Genomic DNA, 15,221 nt, shown 5'->3' with positions numbered 1-15,221 from the left:
CATTTTGTTTTCACTAAATGAAGTCTATATTTGGCTGCAAAGGCGCCACTTTATGAATGATTTATAGCCTCACTTGTCAGGAGCCTACATGATTTACATGTTGTACTGTGGAAATGTTGACAGCTTAACTTTATACATACTTGTTAATGCATTATTCATTTTTAGCTTAGATGACATGATTAATTTTAATGACGCTGAAGGTTGTCCTTCACACTTCAAAAGCAGCACGCCCAGGCACACAAATACAGTACAAACAATCCTAATCCGGATCAGTCTGTTTAACACGCTGCGTTTTGTTTTCCATACAGTATATTGTCAACAGGACATTGATGCTGTTTTTTCTTGTATTAATTCCTCGAACAGCGTTATTTTATTTAGATGTCTCACTGTCAGCGTTGAAGACAAGTTGTAAGATGGACACGTTTTAATCTTCAGTGTTGTATTTTTAGGGGGAGAGAGGAGAGGCTGGCTCTAAAGGAAACCAGGTATTCTACTTTTTCTTCACATTTCTACTGGGAAAGGTCATGTGCACTTGCTCATGAGAATCTGATGCCTTGACTTCGATACCGATTCTCAATGATACTTTTTTAGATGCCAATTTCATCAAATTAATTTGAACAAAAAGAAAATTACAATACACATTACGGTACAAATTTAAATTCTACTTTTGTTTTATTTTTAAGCTTATTCTCTTTACATACTCGCACGTTTGTGTAAATAAACAGCCAATCGCCAGCATTATTAGCTCATGGTCCATGCAAGCTGCATGCTTATTGGCGAGAATGTCGCCGAGCCCATAGGTCATCTGTGCGTCAGGCTGTTATGACCCATAGTTACGTTTTGATGCTAGGCAACATCTAGTTAGTAGTTGCAGTAATGATGAGAGGAGCAAAGGGAAAAGTGTGGTGACGTAGTATAAAGAGAGGAGGTGGTGGTGGATGGATGAATGTGACACAGGAGAGTGGTGTTGGATTCCCATGTGGAAATACTTTATGTTGTTTCTATTATCCATGACCATACGACAAAGTTAACCACGTTGTTATTATTGTAACTATGGCAACCAAGGTTCAGTACACCTGCCACCGTAGAGATGCTATTTCAGGAGACTCTCCTATGGGTCGTATCAGAGGGTTGAAAAGAAACAACCTGTATGGTTGTTCAGGTTGGAGGACTTGTTGTTATTGGCTCACTGACGCTGATGAGTTTTACTCCTGAGGTATTGAAATTTGGAATCGAATGGCATTTTTTGATCCTCAATTGTATCAAACCAATTCGGTCAGTCCATAAAAGTATCAAAGTTCGATACCCAGCCCAATGAGAATCTGTGTTTGAGTCACAACTTTATTGAGTATTAATAAACCTGACTTATTTTCATGGTAACGAGCAGTGAGCAGTTGATCCCGGAGAACAGTCCACAGGTGGATTCTGTGTCCCACTAGAAATAAAGGATTAATTATTAATTACTAATTAAAAAACTAATTACCCAAAGAACTAGTATGTGATTAATTCAATGAATCCCCTCATTCATTTGTTTCCTCTGTTATACTGTTTACAGTTTCCTTTTCATCCAGTGCTATATAATAATTACCAGCATGCATTGCTGTCAGACCCACTGTCTTATTTGATGCTACCAGAAAATTATAGCTTAAGCCAGAAATGGTGAAATATTAGGTTGTAAATTAAGAATAGCTAATTTGTGTTTGCCTTAATTTACTCTCTGATTGGACAGAGCTACAAACGACAATAAGCTAAAACATTACTTGGCTGAGTGGCGCAAACCAGTTTGACAAATAACTACCACTGCAAAAAACATTGTGAGCTGAGTAGGTGATTAATTCAAAGATGTCTAATACAGTCAAGAACTGTTCAGTTACACTGACAAGAGCTATATGCTTGATATCCAGCTCTATCATTTCACTTGTAATAAAGTCTCAAGTGTGATCTGTCATGCATGTAAGCCAGGACATTACAGTTATTGCTGTACTATATGTCTAGTTGCCGCATTCACACCAGGCTCAATGATGATCCATTGCACAAAAATGTGTCGTGGAAGTTAAGATAAAGATAAAAATAGAATGAGTCACATGTGAGAACACACAATAACTGTCCATCATGACACTGTCCTTCAATCAGGAACAGTTGACTGGATTTGAAACTGACAAACACACAGAGTTAAGGTTCAGTTGATTCGGGGTGCCTTGGTAGCTCACCTGGTAGAGTGCATACCACATGGACTTACTAACTGCAGTGGCTATTTGCTGCATGTCCTCCCCTCTATCTCTCCCTGACTTCCCTGTCTGTCTCCAACTGTACTGTCAAAAATAAAGGCAACAATGCCTTAAAAATATAACTTTAAAAGGATGAGTTGATTTAATTAAATCAATTATGGGATCTTACTTCTACAGATCTCAGTAGGGACTCCCTCACGGATTTATGAATAGCTGGAGCAACAAAAATCTACTATAGGATTGTACACTTTCTTGACCACTGACTAGAGTCAGCAGCGTCTTTCTCTAAACTTATGTCAACTAAAGATCTCTTCAACAACTATTCAATCGATTTAGTAATATTGTGTGTTCCTTGCCTGGCAAATTTAAATTTGTTATGTTACACTGATTTACATCAGCCGCTCTACTTCTACCATTGTGAACACAGCATCAGTCACAAAGTGAACAATCAAAGCATGTGATGAATGCTCTGAATCAGTCGCTCCCTGGTACATGCACTAATGGAAAACAGTGTGAAGGCCCAGAGGAGGCAGAGAAAGAAGAGCAGTGTCTCACAGTGCTGCAGGATGCAGTTGGAAAGCCACACACAAGATAAAACGTCAGGTTTGTTAAAGGTCACTGTTAGCCAATTCCTATTCCCTCTCTCCCTGGGTTTCTCTTATTGGCTGCTAGTGGTAATCATGACCTTTTCTCGGCTCACACACACACTGAATGAAGCCATGGATCAGCACACACTAGCGCACACACATAACCACATTGACACAGTGATGTTGCACATATTCAGTTTCACTTATCCACACTTGCACACGCGTGCACGCACACACACACACACACACACACACACACACACTCATCCTTTTCTTACTATATTTGTGGGGACCCACAACAGACATGCATTGCTGTGCTCCTAACCATAAACTTAACCCTCACAACTCATGCCTAACCCTGACCCTAAAACCAAGTCTTGACCCTTAACAGCCATTTAAATTTGTTGGGCCCCAACAAAGCTGTACCCCACAAGTATCATGGGCTCCTGGTTTTCGGACCCCACAAATGTAGTAAAACAAAAAAAAAAAAGGTCCACACACAACACATGACGCCACACCAGCACATATGTAAACTCACACAAACCTTCAGCTAATCATGATGTATTATGTCTTTGGTCTTTGCAGGGGGAGACGGGTAGAGATGGAGACCCTGGGACGCCTGGTATATCTGTGAGTGAAGGGTCATTCTGTTTCCACTGGATGGCAGCAAAGCTTACGTTTCCAAATGTACAGCAGAGACACTTGGGTTGAAATGTGTGTTTATGTGTCTGTGTGGTGTTATAAGGAACAAATGTCCCTAGAAGGGCATGAAAATGAGGAACTGTGTCTTGGCCAGTCCTCATTTATGAGGAGCTAATTTGGGATTGGAACTCCTTAGTTAGGTTAGCTGTGACAGGGACAGGGTTGGGATTATAAATAGGATATAGGCGAGGCTACAGGTTTTGAATTAAATTAAAAACTAGTATCAAGGCAGACTTCATGCATAAGTATAATTGTTATAACTCATGTGAAATGATTTATAATTTTTGTCTGTTTGTAGTTAATCAAATAAATCCCCTAATGCAAGTCACCATAAAAACTTTATCGCAAAATAAATATAATAATTAACTCTACTAATATAACACCACTCTGAAAGTGACTTTACAAGGTGCTTTACAAGATTAAATTCAGGCAGCATATAAAAACACATAAAAATGCAATAAAAGACTAAATAGAAAGCAGCGCAAGCGAACAGCAGTGCAGCGCAGGATAAAATAAAAGAGGAAACGGATTAAATGAGAAGAGACAAAATAAAAATGAGAGAATAAATCACATGGAAGCTTCAGACAGTAATATAAAATCATAAAATCAAATAAAATGTCATCTGAAAAAGTCAACTTTCAGCAGGGATTCAGAAGGAGGTAAGTGACTTAGCTGAGCTAATCTGTTTAGGGGAGTTGTTCCAGAGGCTCAGGCCCCCTCATGGTAAAACCACAACCCGCTCTGGCGTTCAGGCTCAACCTCAGAACCATATGAGGATCGTAATGTCATGGTTTAGATTCTTGGCAACAGCAAAGAGGACACAATGAAGACACTCAGCCTGAATTACAGACATTTAACTAAAAATCAATGGTCACTTTACAGGCTCACGGATTGGCAACTTCAAGGCACTCTGAGCAGGAACACAAATCTGATACGGTGAAGAGACAGGCAGCAGGTCTAAGAGTGGAGTCACAACACCAAATAAAACGGCAGCATTTCACAGTAAAATTGATTAATTTCAGTGGAATCACCATGATCAGTGGATTTTCTCACAGAGGCAAAGTATGCAAACTATCATTACAAAGCTGATCTTTATCATTTTTCACCAGTGTTTGACAGAGTGTAAACTGCTCCACAAAAGAGGCATGGTTGCCAGACAGTTATTTTATAGACATGCAGAAATGTATGTCCTTCCTCTCATTTTCCCATTAGCATCTGAGCTAACAAGCTTGCTAGCTGACAGTTAATGATGGCTGAATTTAACTGATAGTTAGCAAGCTAGCTAGTTCATAGAGCTCTTGTGACTACGATACACCTTTTTCACAGTTCACATTTTGGCTGGTCATCGTAGCAGCTGTTTCTAATCACATTAACGATGGTTAAGCCAGCATGAGCAATACCAGAACGCTGAAAGTGTCAAAAGGTGTGCTGTGAAAAAGACTAGGGCTGGCTAGCATGTTAGCTATTAGCTCACCAGATAAAGAAGGTCAACACGACGGTCAATATTATATCAATTACAATGAAAGGATTTTTTTTTTTTTTTTTCAAAATTCTTGGCAGTGAGGAATGATTTGATCTTGGCAACAAGATGAAATAAGATTTCACAAGGTGAAAGAAGCAGAACAGCATAAGTGATTTAACATGTTTATCCATACTGGGATTATCATCATCATCATCATCAAAAATTGGTAAAGAATAATCTTGAATTGCTAATTGATCCACAATTTGCAGCTTTCAAGCTTGCAAGCTTTTTCATTGACACTTTTTAATAGGAACAATAGCAAATGAGCGTTTAAGAATCAATCAGTAAGTGTCAGTTACTCAGACATCGATCGTCACATCCCTAGATATGGATCTTACAATAAATCCAGTCAGAGGTGTGTGTGTGCGTGCGTGCGTGCGTGCGTGTGTGCGCGTGCGTGAGTGAGAGTGTGTGTGTGTAGGATCTATATTGCATCATGTGAAAACTGAATTGTGTAGTCTTGTCTGTTGACACTTGAGACAGATAAAGTGATTGTATTTCTCAATATGCAGTTTAATGTTCACACACTGTAATTCTATTGCGTTGAGAGTGGCCCAACTTCCATGTGACACACCCTCAAGGCTAAAAGCATCAGCAGTGAATCACAAATGTGTCACCGCTGAAATGAATATGACATATTCTTGTCTTCAGACAGACTTCCTGATTCCCACTGTGTAAAATAAATAGGACTCTGCGCTGCAGTTCAGTGGGAGAGTGGTGGGTTCTGCACAGCACCACTTGTCGTCTCACTAATGTGAGATGGAGAGCAAAAAGGATGAAATGATTGGCACATCTCAGGTTGCACAAATTTGATGCATTGGTACAGAGTGGCCAGAAATAATACAATGCCAAATACACAGTAATAAGGGAGGTACAACAGCTGTTTTCTTGCGATAATGTGGAGGAAGCAAGGAAAGAAAGGGAGGAAACAAATACAGTGGCGTTCAGGCTGTTGTGTGGTCAGTGTAGATGTACAGATTAAAATCAATTCGCACATATTCTGTCCAACAAATCCTCCAAATCTAACAACAACGGATGTAGGTCCGTGTGTGTTTCAGAAACAGTTCAGTTACAAATAACCGTTGAGAAATAAATCTTCTTGATGACATGACAGTGATGTGGTAAAGGTTTGGTTAGTTTTAGTCAGGATCTTGATGCATGATGCATCAAAACGGTTGTGGTCGTGTTTTAAAAAGAAAAGGTTGTCAAAGGGGAAATAAACAGGCATTTCCTGTCTTTCCTCTTTCCTCAAGTGCTTCTTGAGAATAACAAGTGCTTCTGTATCTATGTTTAGATGTAATGTAGTATGAAAGATCATTAACAGGCAAAACATCTGTGGGAACATGGCTAACAAAAACAAGCCTTTGCTGCTGTAATTAATCAATTTGGACATTCAGTTCTGGACATCATTTTCTTATGTTGCTACAACTAATGCATGACAGTTACATTTATTTCTGGTGTGAGATTGTTTCATGCATTGATTCTCTTATTCAAGTCCCAATACAGTGCTGCAGGGATGATTGTGTTTTTGTAGGCCAAGTTGAGGTTAGCATCACCCTGGTTCCCTTGGAAAAAAGCTGATGAGACTTTTACATTGGCTTTTGGAGTATTGCAGAAAAGAAACTCTGACAAACAACAGTTTACAATAATTACATGTTGTTCAGCTTTTATGATATTTGAAGCCAAAATACAATCACCAGAGGTAACAGGTTAATTTCCCCTTGCAAAGATAGTTTTTAAGAGCGTGGGTATAAACACAACAAGGCTGTAAAGGTTTAGCAAACGTTTAAAGATGTAAAAGCTTAATGAAATCACGACTGGGTATATACTGACATATTGTATGTCGTAGAAAAAAATATGAAAATGTAAAAGGATAGGTCAGGTTCTTTGACATGGGGTTGTGTGAGGTAGCCATGCATAGTCTGTACATTACCTGCATTAGATCCTGAGCAGCGCACTCCCAGTTAGGAAAGCCAACCAGGAGCACCAGGCAGACTAGCAGAGCTACGTGTTGCTGTGCACGGGGCAACCAGAAAAAGCGTGTTTTAGACATTTTTGAAAACACCCACCAAAACAATCCAGTATCCGTTTAAATGTACACTTCATGTAGAATATTTTCAGCGGTTTATCTTCCGGTGAAAACAGCACTTTCCTTTGGTGCATCACATTTTTCAGAACTATCCCTTTAAGCTTGTGTTAATCACAGACCTTTTACGCATCTAACCAAAAATCCCTTAAACTTTGGGACAAGGGAACTGGATGTGCTAAAATGCTAACTAATTGGTTCTGGGTTATTTGGGTTATAGGACTCATTCCTGCAGCACTCTATAGCTCTATAAAGTTCTATTGTGGAGAATTTGGACTCCCTGAACGTTAAATTGTCTCCAGCATGCCATCTGCACAAAGTTGGACTTTCCCAAATTGCTCTACTGGATGCCCTTTAAGTTTCTGAGTAGTGGTAGGTGTTGCCTGCATGTTTTCTGAAGTTCAATTTACAATGAATAGCAACCTGTCGCACATATCCAGTGTTGGAGTACGTATGCATGAATGCTAGCTTGGAGGAGAGCAGTGTTTATGTGGTCTGATATGATATTCTGGTGCTTCCTCTGATAAAGCAGATCAAGCTACTTTTTTCTTAAAGCACATAAACCAGTCAACCGCTCATGGAGGGAAGAGAGACATATGGAGAGAAAAGAGGAAGGATTTTAAGGGAAACGGAACACACCAAGAGCCTCAGATATACTGTATGTCCTAGGACTTAATTCTACATTAAAAGCCTCACAGAATTGGTGTTACCACTGGATGGTGTTTTTTAAGAAGTAAGAGATCTGCAGATGCATTTTTCATCCCATTATAACAACTAGCCAAAAGGAAAAAAAAGCCTTAGAGAATGCATTACAATAACCAATCTAAAATGTTTTGTAAGCCACCGGTTTAGACAGAAAAGAGAAGTTCTGCATCAGCAATGCAGAGCAGCGAGCACAGCTCCTCTGACATACTGTCTCAGCCTTTGATATGTAAGCAGAAGTTTCTAACTGTCTCTCTCTATTTCTCCCTCTTCTCTTTCCACCCCACCCTTCTTGCTCTCTTTTCTTTCTTCCATCAGGGCGAAGTGGGACCCAGGGGAAGGAAAGGAGAGGTTTGTCGAATTAGACTTTGCGGTATTAGATATAATCCATTCTGTCTTATTCTGCACCGCAGTGAGAAGCCCTGTCAAGCCTGCGTGGCTGCTATAGAAGACTTACAGAGCCAATACCTCCAGGCTTGGGGAAATCTGCCCCCCTGGGCAAAAATATACATCACAAAAGCACTCCATTCTAAAGGCGCACACGTCTTAAATATCAAACACTTACTGTACTGTCTGCAGAATCACAATTTATAGAGATGTATCCCCCCTCAGTTGTGCCAGTGCTGTACCATTTGAAGGATAGCATTTAACACAAGTCTACACCGTAGCTAATGGTTAGCATCCTCACCAGCTGAGCCATGTATTTTGTTGTGACATTACCCTGTTTGGCTGCTTATTGTATCTTATATTGTTGCTCATATTTTCATCCAGTTTATTTTCACTTTTAACATTACAAGAGGAAAGGGTTTTAGGATTAGGGCTAACTCATGTGTTTGATCTGATCTTGGCTGCGGTCGCTGGGGTGTAAATTTCCCCAAACCCATAAAGAGCAGGACAGAGCTGCTATAGGTGAGGCTTAAACTTGGTGAGCATCCAGGACCGGCTTCCAGTTAATGAGATGCTCCTTGGCATTGGTAGTAACACAGAAATAGTTAACTACTTTAGGTAGTAAGCTAGTTAACTAGATATGCTAATGATTGCATCTTATGTTAGAGCAGACAAACGCTGTTTAATCCAGTCCTTACTTCTTCTTACTTCCCATACTTCTGCTCTTGTATTTTTGGCTTTGGAAAAGGATAAAAAAAAAGACAACACAACCCTTGAAAGTCTTTAAAGACTGTGTATCTCAGTAGAGAAAACCTTGACAGGACAGCTGTGGGACAGCCCTTAGCAAACAATCAATTGATGTTTATGTATGAGACAACATCATTTGGTCAGTTACTGCAGAACAGTAGCCAGTTTCACCAGTTTTTTCTTCTGTAATGTGAGATTTTCTGTCCTTCCTCCTGCTTTTTCAGAAAGGTGTGACAGGTGACGAGGGCCTCAGGGGGCCTGAAGGAAAGAAAGGTGACATGGGCCACATGGGTGCTGTTGGTCCTAGGGGATTTCCTGGCCAGGATGGGTTGCCAGGCCAACCAGGCCAGCCAGGATATCCAGGGAAACCAGTGAGTGAACCTCCTCCTGACCATGTCCTCACAGATTAACTAAATAAATAAATAAATAAATAAATAAATTGGCTGGAAGATATAGCCAGTGATTTCCTGTCTGGACTGGGGGAGTGATGTTTGGGAGTAATGGGGGTGCTACTGTCAGTGTGTGTGGGCTATGTGAAGACAAAGAGTGCAGCATTGAGATCCTATAAATCTGCAGGCATACTCAATCACAGTTGGAGCCTGTTTTTTGAGTCCCACAGAGGATTCAACTAAATAAAAAGGGTAATTGTGTGTTGCAGGGCAAGCCTCCCTCAGACGAACATCTTCTAAAGCTCTGCACTGATGTTCTGCGTAGTAAGTATCTGTTTGTTTTTATGTCACTTTGCTCAGAGCCAGAGAGGGAAAGCCAGGGTCTTTAAATTCAGTCTGAAACAGTTGTCTAAGATGTAGAGTCGCACATTTCACATAATTCCTTTGATCGATTCACATTGATTATAACAAACTGGGATTAAACAGCTTAATCTGCTCGACAATTTAAATCATTACTCCTTTTTGTAAAAGAATGACACAGCATTAAATAACCCAAAATATAATAAAGCTCCTCCCAAACAAAGTTGGAAGAGATGCAAGAATGGAGAAATCACATCAACCAAATTTCTAATTCTTGCTCACTTCAGCTCTTTTTTTGAAGTAACAGCATTTACTCATGGTGCACAACATCTTTTTTTTCCAGCCTAAGTATGAATAAAGACTAGGACTGAGGATCATGTGGTCAAACTGTTAATGAAGAGGCGTTGTGAGGATAAGTAATTCCACTTGTGGAATGGATTACTCAGCACATTGTGGCTATGCCCTGCAGACCAACTCCCAGCGCTGCTCCAGACCCTGGCCCCCCCAGCTAGGTGTGAACCCTGCCAGAGCGTGAAGGGACCCCCGGGCGAGCCAGGAGCACCGGGACCCAAAGGCTCCATGGGAACTCCAGGTTACCCTGGCAGGAGTGGTGCTCCAGGTTATCCAGGACCTCCTGGAATGCAGGGTTCTGCAGGCCTCAAAGGTGATATGACCAAAAATGTATGAATTTGTTCAGCAATACCTTAGGATAGATTTATATCATCTGTTGGCAACGCTCCCTTTTAAGATGGTGTCTGATCTGCTGCCTGAAACTGTGACAAAAATCGGTCTCTTTACCCTGATGAAAATAAGACAATAAATAACAAGACGACGTCATGAACAAGAGCGAGGACAAAATTTACTGTTGCTTTCATCAGCGATTAAAATCAAAACAGTGTCAACGACTAACAAATTGGATGTGTTGATGTTCACTGTACCCCATAAAACAAGATCATTAAACAAGTGAACATCAGTGAAAATCAGCAGAGCAAAAGACAACAAATACCGAATGCATCTCATTGAGCTGTCTTTGATTTATCACCACTTCAAGACAAGGAATGGCTAATCAGCTGTGAAAGATGCCAAACTGTACCACTCCACTCCTGTGTACTATCTCAACTTGTTTGGTCAGGAGAACAGCAACTTTAGAGGTGTCAAGCCTGTTTAGAAGCACTGAGGGAAGAAACCGAGAGCTGACTGCAGGGAGAAAAAGAATTATGTTGGATGCTTTGTGTGTGTCCTTGATGACACGTTTTGTTCACACACCATCCTGGAATTCATGTAAAGGTAATTGCATTCATTTATAGTTGCCTAGTTGGATGATATTTTCTATATTGTTCAGCGATGCACAATTAAAGGGCCAGTCTGCAGGTTTTACATATCAAAAACAGTGGTATAATGTCTTCTATATTACTACGATGTCATCAGGACATCGAGACTTGGAGACAACTCTTCTATCAGTAAGTCTGCAGTTCCAAAGGGTGGCATGGAGTTTGAAACCAGTGAATATTTATCAGGCAGGAAGGGTTACTACAAGTCAGGACGTCTATTTCTCTCCTCCACTGATTTCATCCATCCTTCTTTTTAATGTCTCTTGCCCAACGTTTATGGACGTCTGGAGGTCTTTAAATTTTAGTTTAGTTTACCTGTGTTCACATGGAGAGTAATTTGAGCCAAGGTTGGTGTAAAAATGATTCTTTTTCTGGTTCTGTGAGTTGTGAATGATGCTATGTCTATGAGAGCATGAACCTGTAATTGATGAGAACTGTGTGGCGTTAGTCCTTGGTGTATTGATGGCTTAAAGTTTTCCAACACTTTAGATTCAAAAATCGTCTATGGAAAATATTATTGCATATTTTTTTTAACTGTCATGCAGCAAGAATATGGAGTCAATGTGAGGATTCACATTTCCAAACGATTAGATTTGGTGTCCTTGTCTTTCTGAAATAGGTTGCAATAAGCACTGCGTCCGTCATCCATCTGGCTTGTTGCCTACAGCTTGCTAGGCTATGTGTTTAGCATCTTAGACCACCAAACTATCTCTAATTTCATGCAAAGACATCTTCCTCGGCCTCCTCCTCCTTCCTCTTCAGCTCGGCCACCTGCGCATACAGATTTTACCTGAGAGAATCCACCAAAGGCTTTTTAGCCACAATTTTACACTTTTTTACACTGAACTAAGATGGTGACTATATCTGCTAAACATCACCATATTAGCATTGTTGCTGTGAGCATGTTGGCATTAGCATTTAGCTCAGAGCACTGTTGTGTTTGAGTGCAGCCTGCCTGAGTTATTATTATTATTATTTGACCTGCAGAGAATTGTGTTTGTTGTTTCATACTTAAAGCAAAGCAAAGCAAAGCAAAGACGCCCAAAATGTGACTTCCACATAAATTGTTTGGATAATAATGTTGATCTAAACTTTTTAAAACCCTGTCTGATGGTTTTTTAGATAATTTGGTTATATAAGATCGTAAAAAAAAAAAGTTCAAAATTAGTTAAATAATCGCTGTTGTGTTAGTTTTTAATGAAAGTCTTCAGACAGGTCTGGACACAGTTGGTTTAGAGGGAACGTTCCTGCAGCTCTGAACCTGACAGCTCATTTATAGACACTCTAATTGCAGTTTTTTAAAAGCAGACATATTATGTCCCCAGGTGACATGGGACCACGAGGTCTGAAAGGCAGCAAAGGAGAAGGGTACCTTGGACCTCCGGGACCACCTGGACAGCCAGGTATGTAAAAAGCTCTCCTATCAGCATGTTTTCTTAAATGTCTCCATCCATTATGCCACTTTGTGGAGTTGCAGCTATTTTAGCAACCTTGGCATTCTGACATCTGAGCTTTCAGATCTGTGCATGAGTGCACTTTTAACAAACAGACATCTGGGCTGTTTGTAATCTTAAATTTTTAATATGCGTGGATGGATCCTGTTTGTACTTAATTTTCAATGAGTACTTTTAGTTACAGCTTGGTCGGTGGGGTGAGGGAGGCAGGTAGGTTACAGAGAGTTAGTGCAGTGTTTCACTGTAGAAGCCATAGTAGCCTATAAACTCATCACATATAGATTGAGTAGATGTCATTTATGACCCAGCAGAAAGACAACTATGAATCAAATGTAATAGAAACTTTGACTTTATTTACATAAATGCAACAGCTAAATATAATTCCTTTTTGTTTTGTTTTTCCTTATCGCTGCAGGAATGCAGGGTCCTCGTGGCTTCGATGGAATCGGCCACCCGGGCAACCAGGGAATTCCTGGAAAACCAGGACCACCGGGAGATCTTGGTAAACGGGGGAACCCAGGACTTCCAGGCGTGTGTGATGTTTCGATGTGCTATCAGACCTACAACCTCAGGGAACATTACAGCAAAGGACCTAACGTCTGATGACACAGCAGTGTGGCAGAGGCTGCTTTTGATTCAAACACTCAAGGTGTTTCAAGGGGAGTTTTGAGGAGGAGATTTACTGTATTACTGATTTACAGAGATGTGTGTGACTCATTTGTGGCAGAGTATGTGGGGAAACAGCTGCACTGGAGGCAGATATAACCTCATTATTTGAGTTAAACTGAAATGGGCAGGGTATTGATTCATGATTATGGAGTTCATGATTAAAGACGGTCAGCAGGTTAGCAGTAGCTTTACTGTGATACCTGGCTAGAATGGCTACTTCATACTTTAAACCTGCAAAGTTTGACAGCAGATTTAAATGGTGGTTTCTAGTTTGATGAGCAGCAAAATGGTTGTAACTGAGACGTGTTGTTTTTTTTTTGTGTGTGTAACCAGCAGGAGAATTAGGATTTGGATTCACATAACAAAATGGCTACCTCCTCTTTTACCTGGGTTACTCTTTAAGTTAAGGATACAGAAGGTTTCTCTAACAAGACAAGATGCTAACAGGCTAGCATTACCGTTAGCTTCAACATTACATGCATGCACAAAAAAACAGATAAATCTATTCAACATTATGTGGAAAATATAAATACAATTAATAAAAGGTCGTCATGCATTAAAATAAAATCAAATAAGACTTATAAGGCAAAACCAAGTAGAGCAAGTCTTCCTTAATTAACTAATTTCTCATTTATTCCAAAGTATGAGTCCATACATCTTTAGCTGCATAAGTGGGAATTAGCTCACTCACTGTGCTTGAAAGCTGTTTGGCTTCACCAGTTGAGATTCACATCAACCAGTGAGGTTAGGTCTACCTTCAGTGCAGCCATGCGTCAGAGAAATTGATTGTATCTTCGAATTACGGGAAAGTACAGAACATGCTTTCATGGTAAACTGAGATACGTCACAATAATTTTGTGAAAGGTTAAATGTTTAGGTTGGTCAAAGATAAGCTTAAAGTTCATGATGAAATCACTCCAACTACAACATTCTTAGTTAGCAGTGCATCATTTCACTCTCAGCTTCTTCTACATGTAGTAAACCCTTCTGGTGAAAAAACATATTTCTACTGTGCTAATCCATCACTGTGACGGAAAGGGTTGTAAGAATCCATTCACTGTCTATTTTTACCCATCACTCTTTTTCTTGTTTATTAATATTATATAGACTTATCTTGCATTGTTCTTCTGTGCCCGTGGATTACCATAAAGTCTCAAAAAGTGGCCTTTATTTACCTCAGCTGCAGATGTATACAAGTTTATATTACTGACAGGCCTTTATTTCTATTCCCCCGTTTTTTCTTTAAGTATATCTCATCCTATTTTAGAATGACGCCTTCTTGTTTCTTGATTTGCTCCCAATCTAATTTGCTCTCGATACAGTTTGCTGTCAACTCAAAACTTCCTCCATGTTTATTTAAATACTTACTTTAATTAAATTTTTAATATTATGCATTTCCACAGCACTAATTCAATCAGTTCCATGACAAGGTTTTGTTCTACTCACCTCTGAGTTTAAGAAAACTGAAATATTGATCATCTCCAGTAGCTTTCATTTTATATTTGTTGTGCTCGATTAAGTTACCATCAGTGAAAAAATAGTACTTCCTGCATCACAACAAAAGCCTCCCATTGGCTCATCATAGTCCTGGTAGGCTTTTGATTTGAAACAGGAAGTACAGAGTTTTACTGAGAGTAACTTAACCATGCTCTGAAAAACGTTAAGTTAAATGATTGGAAATAATTAAATAAATAAGTGATGTAATTTATAAATAATTAATTAAAACGGTAGTTCTTTTATAAAGAGAAATTCAGTGTAGCAGAGTGATGGCTATGATGTTGGTTGTTATTTGAGACTCTTTCATTATTGAAATACTGGCTTTTATTTGAGATTTTATGGTGTAACATCCCTAATGACAATGCCAAAAAAGGCTGTTCCATACATTCTGTGGCATTTACAATAGTAGAATTATTTGACAGAGCTGACCTTTGGAAAACTGTGTTGACTTACTCGTCTGGTCTGTTGCACAATTGCCTTATTTAACCTCCTCTGACGGGATATCAACTCCCACATAACAGAGGGATGGTTTCCCAGAAAATGATCATTCAAGAACATGT

The 15,221-nt window shown here is 39.7% G+C and overlaps 1 protein-coding gene and 1 long non-coding RNA gene across 2 annotated transcripts; both read left to right on the top strand.

The window, feature by feature from the left end:
• The first annotated feature begins 3,413 nt into the window (after positions 1-3,413).
• Positions 3,414-9,258, top strand: LOC111228286. The gene is made up of 3 exons (XR_002665371.1): positions 3,414-3,445; positions 8,146-8,178; positions 9,186-9,258. It is a non-coding gene; the product is annotated as an uncharacterized LOC111228286 (long non-coding RNA).
• Positions 9,259-9,274: 16 nt separating this feature from the next.
• Positions 9,275-14,200, top strand: LOC111228285 (collagen alpha-1(XII) chain-like). The gene is made up of 5 exons (XM_022754155.1): positions 9,275-9,332; positions 9,620-9,674; positions 10,180-10,374; positions 12,367-12,444; positions 12,911-14,200. Exons 3-5 carry the CDS (start codon positions 10,290-10,292, stop codon positions 13,096-13,098), a joined length of 351 nt encoding a protein of 116 aa, XP_022609876.1. The 5' UTR covers positions 9,275-9,332; positions 9,620-9,674; positions 10,180-10,289; the 3' UTR covers positions 13,099-14,200.
• Positions 14,201-15,221: the final 1,021 nt, after the last annotated feature.

This window comes from Seriola dumerili, unplaced genomic scaffold, assembly GCF_002260705.1.
Source record: "Seriola dumerili isolate Sdu_G_001 unplaced genomic scaffold, Sdu_1.0 BDQW01000216.1, whole genome shotgun sequence".
Taxonomy (NCBI): domain Eukaryota; kingdom Metazoa; phylum Chordata; class Actinopteri; order Carangiformes; family Carangidae; genus Seriola; species Seriola dumerili.
Note: the sequence above shows the minus strand (reverse complement) of the source record. Positions and strands in the feature narration are given on the sequence as shown.

Bases quoted from the DNA above. Each gene is read 5' to 3' on its own strand.
- LOC111228285 (XM_022754155.1), top strand. From the start codon at position 10,290: ATGGGAACTCCAGGTTACCCTGGCAGGAGTGGTGCTCCAGGTTATCCA. The intron at 10,375-12,366 runs GTGATATGACCA...TTATGTCCCCAG, and splicing joins GGGTTCTGCAGGCCTCAAAG to GTGACATGGGACCACGAGGT. The intron at 12,445-12,910 runs GTATGTAAAAAG...TTATCGCTGCAG, and splicing joins GGGACCACCTGGACAGCCAG to GAATGCAGGGTCCTCGTGGC.